The sequence below is a fragment of the Myodes glareolus genome, chromosome 1 (genome assembly GCF_982192425.1).
Source record: "Myodes glareolus chromosome 1, mMyoGla1.1, whole genome shotgun sequence".
NCBI classification, from domain to species: domain Eukaryota; kingdom Metazoa; phylum Chordata; class Mammalia; order Rodentia; family Cricetidae; genus Myodes; species Myodes glareolus.
Genome location: NC_142026.1, coordinates 22762865 through 22775369, shown reverse-complemented (window position 1 = coordinate 22775369; position 12505 = coordinate 22762865). Strand labels below are relative to the sequence as shown.

General features: G+C 40.9%; 1 protein-coding gene across 7 annotated transcripts in view; it reads left to right on the top strand.

Moving 5' to 3' along the window:
- The window catches only part of Dock10 (dedicator of cytokinesis 10), a 261047-nt gene that overhangs the window by 162712 nt on the left and 85830 nt on the right, over positions 1-12505 (top strand). For all 7 annotated transcript variants that reach the window (XM_085697762.2, XM_085697760.2, XM_085697753.2 and 4 more), the window contains exons 8-13: positions 1958-2141; positions 3577-3662; positions 3958-4041; positions 4159-4314; positions 11497-11718; positions 11918-12040. In XM_085697762.2, the coding sequence (XP_085553888.2) occupies positions 1958-2141; positions 3577-3662; positions 3958-4041; positions 4159-4314; positions 11497-11718; positions 11918-12040 (855 nt within the window). The remainder of the gene's footprint in view (positions 1-1957; positions 2142-3576; positions 3663-3957; positions 4042-4158; positions 4315-11496; positions 11719-11917; positions 12041-12505) is intronic.

Here is a 12505-nt window from a genome sequence, read left to right as displayed (position 1 = left end):
TCTGGACCGGGCAAAGCCATACATCAACGAAGTAAAAGGAAGGAAATTGAGAGAGTATAAAAATTGTCATTACCTCTTGGTTACTATTTCAATGACAGTAATTTCATGTCGGGATTATTCAAGTATCTTACTGGCTTCCCATGTTTGTTTTTCCCTATCTGTGGCTCTCTTTGGCAGTACAGAGAGTGAGATCAGAAAGCATTCCCAGGATAGGCATCTTTCCAGCTTTGCCTCCACCCTCCCCATTAGCTGTTACACACTACAGAGAGCTCTGTCCCTCGGAAGCACAAACACAATGTCCATTTTATTTATAAATGTCCTGTTTGGAGACACAAGAGCTTCTTATACTTTGCTGAATTTTTTTAAAAGATACATATTTTTTAGTGATGCTTTTAAATTATTAAAACATTGACGACCATGCTTAACTCATGTGAAATACAGAATGCAGTTTAGAAACCCAAACTTTACTGCTAACACTGGATTTCAAAGCAAATTGAGGATGGACCCACTTTTCATTCTGGCCCCGAAGAAGCTTTTGCTGTCGTTTTTACTGCTAGTCCATGTTATTTCCAGCCTTGGGTTAGCCAATAGATTCCGCATGAATCTCCAAACAACACTAAGATTTGTTTGCATTGTGCTATATTCAAATCTTGATAACATCTAAACAGAAGTTATGCCCCATCCTCTGGACACCCCTAGCTTTTTCCTGGGTGTCCAGTTCTATTTCTCTTGTCATGTGAAAAAGCAGAACCTTAACAGGAAACCTGCTTTCTTGCCCCATTGTCTTTGCCTGCAGAGCCTCTGCTTCGTGAGAGTCTCTGGCAGTGTTCTGCCTCCTGTATCACAGTTTACCCGAAGGGCACCATGGGGGTGGATGGAGGGAGTCTGCCCACCCCTGCCATGTAGAGCATCTAGGGCTTTGCATTCTTAAGCTCCCTAGACATTCCCTTTAAATACCAAGTTTGAGGCTGTTGCCTGTCTGTTTTTCTTCCCATCTTAATTGAATGGCTATCAAAATGCAAATCTTAATAATTACTTTATTTTGTCCGCACAATTCTAGTCTGTGTCCTTACAGAATGTAGTATCTCTTTTCAAAACATTTATGTGAAATTTCAGTAGGCGTATTTTCCAATTGAATATTTCCAGGGCTAGGTGTTTAACATTTATCTCTCCCATTCTGCAAGCCCGGAGACGAAGTAGAGCTTTGCCCAGTACAGAGTGCCAACATAGCAGAGCCCTACCTTGTGGCAGTAAACCATCACTGCACTAAATGACAAAGGTAAAGTGTGAGCTTCTGCGCGTGGGACTTGTGAATCGTTCAAGAGCCAGGCCTGTGAGTGAGACATTACAAAACAAACATAATCCTAGACAATGGTACAGAGGGAGAAGCAATGAGATCCTCAGGAGACTTGACAGAAGAGCATTTGCTCATGCTAAGAACCACAGTAAACCTCATTGCAGCTTTCCTTCTCCGTCATGTCATGACTGTGCATCAGCTCAAGGCTTACGTGCGACCTCACTGTGTAATCTCTTGTACTTAGAAAAGGTGTGACTCTGTATCATGAATGTGATGATGGGATTAAAGGCATGCACCACCACTGCCCAGCCTCTATGGCTAACTAGTTTGACTGTTGGGATTCAAGGTGTGTGCCACCACTTCCTGGCCTGGCTGACCAGGAAGGCTACCTTTGCACTCAGATCTTCAGGCAAGTTTTATTTGTTAGATCACAAACAAACTGCCATTATAGCCATCCAATCAATTAAAAGATATATAAAATATTTTCAGTACAGTTCTGAAGGAAAAAAAACAACCAAATGACTAGACTTATCTAAAGCGCTGTTGTGTTCTCTAAGATTTTCTTTTTGTCGCCCACCTGGATGGAAAGGCTTTGGAATCCCAAGACCACATCACTGTGCCTCATGGTTTATTGTTTTGTTCTTTCTTTTGAAACCACAGAATAACAGGCTGAGGAAATACGCCTTTGAGTTGAAAATGAACGACCTGACCTACTTTGTACTGGCAGCTGAAACAGAGTCCGATATGGACGAGTGGATCCACACCCTCAATCGCATCCTACAGATCAGTCCAGAGGGACCACTCCAGGGAAGGAAGAGCGCGGAGCTTACCGAGCTGGGGCTGGGTAAGAGCGCAAGAAATCATCTCCCTGCTCTGGACAAGTGTTGAGCTGCGTGCTTAGTTCACTGTAAATGTGTGTAGTAGCTGTCTGTCTGACTGGGCTCATCCGTCCTTGAGCTACATACTCAAGATTCACTTCAGATCTTTACCTTTTAATGGATCATCACAGCTGCCACATATTGGGGCAATTTTGCATTGACTGGAAGGCTATAACCCAACAGACAATGTTGGGACTCATGACCCAATAACACCAAAATTATACACATTTCTGATGGGAAGATCTTACAGAAGGTACATTTTGGATTTGGGCATTATATTGCATTTAATAAGTATGATATAGTATCTGTAAGAAGAAACATGTTTTACTTTATCTTAGTTACAAGGCATCTGTGATTCAGGCTGTTTTGACAGTCTTGAGACCTTCAGATTGTCATGTATCAGATACGTGAAAGTTCCAAAGTCATATGTCATGATGTTTTTTTAAGACCAAAAAAAAAAAATACCTGGAAGATTAGTTCAGTCACTAAAGTCCTTGCCATATAAATGTGTTGGTGTGGATTCAGATATCAGCACCCCTGTAAAAGCTGAATGCAGCAGTGTGTACCTAAAAACCACGTGCTAGGAAAGCAGAGACAGGGGTATGCCTGGAGCTTGCTGGACAGCCTGTCTTTCCATCAGTGAGCTCTGAGTTCAGCGAGAGAAGCTGTCTCATAAAATAAGGTGGGCAGTCACCAACAGATATTTCTAGTCACAGATGGCCCTGAATGGGTCACAAAACAAAACCTCATGAATCTGTGTAAGGGACTGTGTAAAGGGGATGTGACAGCAATGGGACCCAAGATAAGAGAGAGAGAGAGCGGGAGGATAATCAGAACATGTTACATGCATATCTGAAATTAGCAAATAAAAATGGATCAATAAAAAATTATATAGAAGGCCACTGAGAAAAACAATAGGTATTGACCTCTGGCCTATACATCATAAACACATGTGCAGGCACACACAAACATATACACACATAAACACATGTGCAGGCACATATAAACATATGCATACATAAACACATGTGCAGGCACACACAAACGTATACACCCAAGAATGAAAATTAGAAAAATATATATCTGAGAAAATTTTGTTGTCCATTAGTTAAGGAAGCCAAGGCAACCTATATATCCTGTTAGCACTGTAAATATCCAAAGTCCTTGGTGATACAGGATGATAGCAAGGCATCATAGCAAGGATTGTGGAATCCTAAAATGATTGTCAGGAAGTTTTATTTCCAGCCCCTGATTGTATTGTAGACAGGACAAAAGGAAAGCTTGGCTTCATAAGAAGCCCTCTTGAATCTAACCTCTTATGAATCTAACCCAATGTTTCTATAGATGCAGAAAACCGTGGCCCATATTATTAAATAATCTGTGTTGGTCTGTCTTTTCAAGATCCTTTGGATAATTCTCTGACTTGTGAATGTACGCTGGAGGAAACAGATTCTTCAGAGAACAGCCTACATCCTGACTTTGCAAAAGTAATGAAGTTGACTCTGTATTTGCACAAATATTTTTCTTTCATGGAAAAAGTACTGATGCTTTCCTTTAAGATTTAGACTAAAAGGCCGATCTAGAATTCTTTATCAATCTTAGAGCTTTGCTTAACCTGACACAACCCTTGAAAATAAGAACCTGTTTTTATAAGATTTCCTTGGTGTTGATGGATGACTTAACAGTAATAAAACTAAGGGACTGTTTCTTGGCCTCTGTAGTTGTGTCTGGGGCTACATGGGGAGGTTTAGATGCCAGGGACTAACACGGGTCTCTCCTCAGTACCTCACAGAAACAGAAGACACTGTCAAAACAACGCGAAACATGGACAGGCTCAATCTGTTCTCCCTGGATCCAGATATAGATGTAAGTTGGGATCCTGAGCAAAGATGAACTTGACCCCTATTATTGTCGATTTTAATTTAAAATTTCTCTTTTCATGATGAGTGTTGGCTAACTACAACTTTCAAACACTTTTTTTAGACCCTGAAGCTTCAGAAAAGGGACTTTTTTGAACAAGAGTGTGTTATCAAACCCTTTGAAGAGAAAGCTGCCAAGAGGATCATGATCATCTGTAGAGCTCTCAACTTAAATCTTCAGGGATGTGTTACAGAGAATGAAAACGATCCCGTAACCAACGTAAGTTTCCCTCTCATTCTATCATACGACCAGTGAGCTCATGCCTTTCCATTCTAGCCCAGCCTTTGCTACTCCTGCTAATCCCAGGATTTAGCGTGTCGCGTACAAAGAGTCTATTTGCCAGTACGTCTCATGTTGCAAAGGCACACAAGTTCTGAAAATGATTTTTTCATATACGGCTATAAAAGTTTCCTTTTAACGTAGACATTGAAGAAGCAACAAAGGGACAGTGTTCTGGAATTGTTTGTACAAAGCCAGTGTAGTGGTTTCCTCCAGGATTGTCTGTATCTCTCTAGTGAGAGTGAAGATAGAATTATTGGCAGTGGTGTTGAGGGTAGGACTCAGGGCCTTACCAGCGCTAGGCAAGTGCTCTTCCCGTGAGCCATATCAATAGCCTTTGGTTTTATGAGATAAGGATATTACTGAGAAGCTCCAGCTAGCGTGAAAACCGCGGTCATCCCGGCTCAACTTCTCCAGGTGCTTGGAATGCCTGGCGCAAACCACCATGCCTGACTCCAGACGGCTCTAACCTGATATTTGTGTTTTGCTGTCACTTGAAGGAAAGTCAGCTAACAAATCGACTCTAGGGGTTCATCATATTCCTGCTTAACACAAGACTAAATAATGAACCAAGTAAAGAAATATTAGATAAACATTGAGTAAAAGAGTGGATGTTCTGCGCAATGGCGGGTATCACGAGGGCACTTCATGGCACTCACAAACACCTAATACATAGGACCCCAAACCCACCCAGAATTTCATTCATACTAAGGGAACTCTCTTGAGAATCTCCTTTTAGTAGGAACATAATAGTGGAGCATTTTAGACTGATTGCAAATGCATGCAAAAAGAAGATTAGATGTGGAACTGCAGAGAGAAGTCATGCCCCCACCCCCGCCATCGGCACAAACCGCAGTCAACGATCTGGGGTGTTTCCCCTCAGTTCCTTACAATGCTTCTTTTCTGGCATCTATTCAGCCTCAGCTGCCGTATTCCACCCAGAAAAGAAGCTTTATTTTCGTGTTCATGATACACAAGCCGTATGTGCTTTCAAAGGCAGGCGCGGCAATGTTCACTTGCTTGGCTCTACCCAGTCCTACACCTGCTTCCTTGAGGGAGTTGGGACACAGTGGGTTGCAGGATTGACCGACTCTTCCAGAGACTTCCTAACCTTTTGTCCTTGACACCTCTGTCCTCTTTAAGCCCCCTACCTACTACAGTAGTAACAGGATAGATCCATACTTTGTACATTCTATCTGATGAGGAGAATCTATTGAAATGGACACCTTGGATCTAATTCCCTAGTTTCTCAGCTTAGGAATTGTGCCATGTGCTCAGGTGTCTGACCTCAGCCTCTTCTGTGTAAACAGGGGTTGGGGGGGGGGGTAACAGCAACCATTCAAATAGGTAACCTATGGAAAGTTCTGGGTTCTTGGTGCAGTGTAACATTTATTCAGCTCAAAGAGATGATTATGGATGTAGCTATAGGTCTGGAGATCTAGTTTAGACACTGACCTGGGAGGGGTCATCTAACAATTTCTGCATGCATAGAGAAGGGGACTTAGTAAAGTCACCAACGAAAAGCTAGGAAAGAATTGCTGTTGGAAGAGAGATACACCAGAGAAATGTGGGTTAAAACACTGAGAGGGAATCAGCCCGCTGTGTGTGATGGTCCTGAGACTGTGAAATAGGAGTTATAGGGGGGCCGATAGGCATGACATCGGAGAGCTGCACTTCCCTTGTGGAAAAAGATATGAGAAGGGAACAAACCATGCTTTTGTGTTGAACAGAAAGCCAAACACAGTGCCCCAAATCTTTGTCCTTGTAACCATTTGGAAATTTACGAAAACTTGATCCAAATTGTAAAGCCACTTAGTCAGCACACTATATAAAAATAAATGGGCTTTATCATTTCATACATTGATCTACACTAAAAATATAAATATTTTAAATCTATGTTTTCCATCCAACCTATTCTTAAGTGCAATTTAAAAATCCATTTTGGAAACCAAAAGTCAAAGAAAAGGGGCTTATTTTGGGATTGAGGGCGATGGGACTATGGTAATATTTGTCGTTCTTCTCCGCCCACTCCCCATTGATCACCAGCATTGATTTGAATGATCTGCCTGGCTAGGCAGATATCTCTAGTGTCCCCCACCACTCAATGCGTGTCTCTCCTGAAAGCTGCATACTTGGTTAAAGGGCACAGCCTTTCACGACAGAAAGATACCAGGGACACGCTAGTAGCTGTGTTCCTCTGGTGAACCTCAAGCAAGCTCCCAGAGACAATGGGCTTTTCTTTCCAGTGCCAAAGGCATCTGACACCTTCCATGTGGATCATGTTCAGAAGCTTCATGGCTTTATTTGTTCAAGTCTCAACAGAATATTCTTTTAGAAACAATTTTATTTTTATTTGACTTTATTCCATTTCAGCTCATGTGTGTTCGTTAGTTTTGCACGCGTGTGTGAATGTGTGCCTTGAGCCATCTGCAAGAGAAGCCAGTGCTCTTAGACAGTGAGTCATCCCTTCAGCCCCTGAGAGTGGCTTTTCCATGTCCCTTCCTGTCTCTCAGGCCAAGGGGTTAGTTAAGTTGGTTTTGAGCTTCTGAGTTGTTTCTAAGTAACCTTACAATAGATTCAAGTATTTTTAAATACTTGAAAAAGTATTACTTTTCAAATACTTGAGTGAGATTGTTCGGGAAAAGCTCGGGTTTATCCAGTGGCGTGCTTCCACTAATGGCGCTCTTGGACCTCGTCATTCTTAATTGTGATGAGCATGTTTTGAAGAGCCGTTCTCCATGTTCCGAGAGAGCTAACTGCTGCATGTCATACACGAGTATCCACAGGCTCAATGAAGACTTCTTTTATGGCAAAGAAGCAGACTTTGACAGTGTGTAATTTTTCAGTCAATCAAATAGAACACCAAATCCTAGCTGATGGTTTCACAGTATAAGCTATTTCTGTCAAACTCCAGCAATCTGAACTAATACAGCTGTTTCATAGTAGCTACAGTTAAATTTTCCTTTCCCTGAATTTTCAAAAGTAATTCATTAGCCTAAACCTCAGTAGCCTACAGCTTATGTGCCAGGCTCTGAAGATGTTTTTGTTAAACAAATCCATCCTGTAATGACAGCCATTCAAAAAGTAAGGTTTGGCATTTTCACTATGAACACAGAATGGAAAAATAAACAAATCCCATAGGAGCTGTAATTTCTGATGAGTTATTAATGGAGGTAATTTATTTCCATTCAACAAATGGGAATGAAGGTCAAAATGCAACAATTCAGGAAAAAAAAACAGTGATTTCAATTTCTTGAACTTCAAAGTATTTGTGTACCTACACTAATCTCTATTTTTGCATTTTCAACTTCTTAGCACACTACAACTACCATGAAGAGTTTTTCTAAACTAAATAAAATTACTAAAATAAAGATTCTACTCAATAATTACATTTAAGTAAGCAAAATTGTCTGTGTGTGGGGGGGGTATTGTGTACATGTTTATGTGAGGATTCATGCACATGTGTGGAATGTAGTCCTCAATGCTGGGTGGGTAATAAGGATCATTTGCCCTTATCAACTTAGACCATGAAACCCAATATGGACAAGTTCAACAGAACAGTCACATATAAAAAATAAAAAATAAATAAATAAATAAAAATAAGGATCTGAACTCAGGTCCTCACAGTCACACAGCAAGCTTTTTACTGTCTAAGCTGCCTCTGCAGCCTCAAAAGAGACTATGTTGAACTTTATTTTAATTAGGAACCATCTCTAACAGTGAGAAAGTTCACTATCATTAAATGACTGAACGGTACCTCTGTTACAAGCTAGTCATGCAATAGACCTCAAAGGCCGGAGGATATTTAACAGGACGCACTGCATGAGCCTGCAACACTATGCATTAATTGGGATGTGGGACTCTGTACAGCCTTCTTGTTCACAGAATATTGGCAGACAAAAGTAAAATTCTATTTGTTGACAATTTTTTAGAACTCCTACTTAACTGCATAGCTACAAAATCACATACACATATCTACTTTAATTATCACTTAAATATTTAAGTATATTTAATTATATTCATTTATTTAGTATATTTAATTATCCATTCGTGTATCTATGTAAATTAAATGTGTATAAAATTATATACACATATTTTACCTAATTTAAGACATTTCCTTTTTTCATCCCAGGGCTGTGCACATACTAAATCAGCACTAGCCTGCACCCCTGTCCCTTAACTTTTGATGATCTTAACACTTTTCTAGTTAAACATCCTTTCTATCTTGACTACTTGTTTCTATGATATTTTGGCAGCATTTAATACTTTTTAATCATATTTTGTTTTGACTTTTCAGAGTTGTGGTATGAGGTTAATGGTATAGCATTTATCTGACACATATGAAGTCATAGGTTTGACCCTCCACACTGTAAAAGGGAAGAAAGGGCAGGGAAAAGGGAGGATGGAGGAAAGATAAAAAGGAAGGGAGGGAAGAAACATATCTCTCCATTTTCCACTCTCTATTTTTATTTTGAATATTCTGTGCTGATTTTAGTTGGCTTACAAACTAACAGACTCATGTTGCTTTCATACACACTTTGTTTGGTTCATTCTCCCAGACACCCCCATCAGCATCCCACCCATTCATCATTGTGTCCTTTCACCCCCCAATATTTCCCTCCCCTTCCACATTGTTCCATTGTCTCCCCCACCTTTCTCATTCAAAGTCTCTCTTTTCCAGTCTCATCAGCTCTTTTCTAGTTCCCGGGCTTTACCCAGTCTCTTTGCTAACTGCTTTGGCCTCTCTCTGTTCGCTGCATGTTGCTATTTCACAGAAACCTATACTGACTCTCTTCTCTCTTGCATTATTTATCATTTCTACTGCTGTGACGAAACACCACTACCAAGGAAACATATAAAAGAAAGCATTTAATTGGGCTTACAGTTTCAAAGGGTTAGAGTCTATGATGGTGGAGAAAGGCATGCAGCCATGAAGAGAGCTTTCATCTTGATCTTCAAACAGGAGGCAGAGTACAGTGGGAAACGCTCCAGTCTTTTGAAAACTCAAAACCTGCCCCCAGTGGTACAACTCCTCCAATAACTCCACACCTTCTAATCCTTCCCAAGCAGTTCTACAGACTGAGCAACAGTGTTCAAACATGAGTCTATGGGAACCATTCTATTCGAAACAACACATCTGTGCATCACGGCTTACATAGGAGTTCCAGGTCCAGATTTCCAGCCCAGTTCTTTTGACTGACCCAGAAACCCAAAACTCATATATCCGTGACCATTGAGATGTCCTACAGAGGGCTTTCTGTGTTTCATGAAGAATTTGTCTTTGTGTCTTTATCTCCTGTGTCAGTGACCATCATCATGAGCTTACGTTCCTATGCTTGCAGTACTGGAAATATTCTTTGTGTAGTACTGTGTGGCTTTGGCATACACTGTTGGTTACAAAGCCTTAATGTTTCTCTTATGGACCTGGGCAGCTTCTAAGTAGTTTTACCTCCACTCTGATTCCAGCCTAGTGTGCTTTTGGGGTCCTTTCCCTTCATTATTTATGCCTTTTCCATTTGTCTTGTCTTGGAGCCCCGTGAACAAACTCTACTTAAGTCCTTCTTTAAAGCTAATGCAAGCAACTTTCCCCCTTCTCAGATTCCATCATTTTCCCTTTTCTGCCTTAACACCTTCAGTTCCCTTCACAACATCTGGGAGGCATGGTAGGTGGATAGCTCCATGGAAGCTTAGACTTAGGTGAGCATCCCTGAGCCCCGGACAGGGAAAGGAGAAAGCTACCCAAAGGCACAGAAGTGACTTGCTAGTAGGTCTGTCACGATATGGGTTCAGGATAATAAAGAGAAGGTTGTTAGAAAAGACAATTGACATGGTTGGGAACCAACAAAGAACCTGAATAAATAAGCAAAATAATATTGCTAATGGAGGCCATACTTCTCTCCGGGTAGCCAGGAAACAGAAACATAGTCTCTGTTTACAGATGATCAAATTGGAATATATATCTACAAATATTATTGAAGGGAAAATGGTAACCTTAGGGTCAAGAAAGCTAGCAGATGGCAAGGTGACCAGAAGTTAAAGTTAGTTGTCATAGTTACTGAAAGAGTTGACCTTAGAACTAGGTGCTAGAAGTGTGAGCTTCAAAATTAGTACAAAATAAAGAGACTAAGTGATATCTTCTTTAAAACCTCCCCTTAAATACTGTCTTCTTTTTAGGGGAGTTCCCATCATCTCTGACAACAGGTCTTTTTCACAAGCGGATCCTCATTTGTGTCACGCTATCATGTTCATGAATGTATTAAAAATGCATAAAATGGTAGAAAGCACAAAGTCAGTGCAAAATAAATTTTATTATTACCATTTCAAGCTATGATTTAAAAAAAATCTGAAAGGCACCAGCTGTGGTGGCACAAACTGGTAGGACTTGTTGAAGGGGGTGGAGGCAAGAGGATCACTAATTCAAGGCCAGCCTGGGCTACTCATTTAGCTGGGTGATGGTGGAGCACACCTTTAATCCAAGCCCTTGGGAGGCAGAGGCAGATGGATCTCTTGAGTTTGAAGCCAATCTGGTCTACAGAGCAAGTTATAGGATAGCCAGGGCTACACAGAGAAACCTTGTCTCAAAAATATAGAGAGAGAGAGAGAAGGAAGGAAGGAGGGAGGGAAGGAGGGAGGGAGGAAAGGAGGAAAGGAGGGTAGAGGGAGGGAAGGAGGGAGGGAGGGAAGAGGGAAGGAAGGAAGGAAGGAAGGAAGGAAGGAAGGAAGGAAGGAAGGAAGGAAGGAAGGAAGGAAGATGAAAAACAGCTGGGCTAGTGAAGTATTTCTCAGTATACTCTGAAAACTTCTAGGATCCCATTTGTTTTCCAAGGATCTGGGGAGACTGGGGTAAAGGGTATTTTTCTTAGAGTATGGGAAAGCAAATAGAACGCTGTTCAAATCTAATGTGCTTGAACATTAGATGGAAATCTAGGGTCAAGAAACAAATGAGAGGCAGCCCTGGGCTTGGAGGTCTCTGTTGCAAGGAGGGATTCTCAATACTTCTCACTGAGTCAGTGGCCTTGCTTTCTGCCTATCTTGCATCCGATGTGAGAAGCAGGTGGTACACAGACTGGTGGGCAGGCATTGTTTTATGTCAGAAGCATTTGGCTTTTGTTTTCCCCACAGATTGAGCCTTTCTTTGTGAGTGTGGCGCTTTATGACCTCAGAGAAAGCAGGAAGATCTCTGCCGATTTTCACGTAGATCTGAATCACCCTGCTGTCCGGCAGATGCTCTCAGGGGCCCCACCAGCCTTGGAAAATGGCAACATTGACACTGGCACACCAAGACAATCAGAAGAACCTCACATAAAGGGCCTTCCAGAGGAGTGGTTAAAATTCCCAAAGCAGGTTGCACTTTGTTTATTTGTGATGCGACAGAAAAGCCTTGTCCCTTAGATTGTTCCTTAACAATAGGTCATATGGGCAATTCCCCCTACCCCACCCCACTCCCCAAAAATCCTTAAATCTGTCGTTTTTTTAAATGACATTTTGTGAATGTCTTCAGGGTCATTTTATGGTAGTTACTTACTGCTTTCTTTGGGCACAGGCTATATTCTCTGTGAGTGATCCACACTCTGAAATTGTTTTGGTGGCCAAAGTCGAAAAAGTTTTAATGGGAAATATTGGGAGTGGTGCTGAACCTTATATTAAGAATCCAGACTCCAACAAGGTAAAGATTATATTCTTATAAATAATTTCAGTCACTTTAAACAAATGAAGTCATACTGCCTTCCTGAATTATAAAAGTTGATAAATTTATGATTTTTAATATTCACTTACCAGTATAATTAATACCTACCAAAAAGATTTTAAATTATACATTTTTGGTTTGTGTCCTTTTGAGTCAACAGTCTATGATGTCCATGAATCTGTTATGTGGTTCTAAGTCTTCCTAATGTGGTTCTAAGTCTTAATATAGTTCCTCATGTTATGATGACCCCCAACCATAAAATCATTTTCATTGCTTCTCCATAACCCTAATTTTGCTACTGTTATGAATCATAATGTAAATATCTGTGTTTCCCATGGTCGTAGGTAACCACTGTGAAAGGGTCATTCGACCCCCCCAAGGAGGTGTGCCCCTCAAGGTGAACCATTGTATTAGTAGAAGTAAACTATAATTTGTATATTGCTT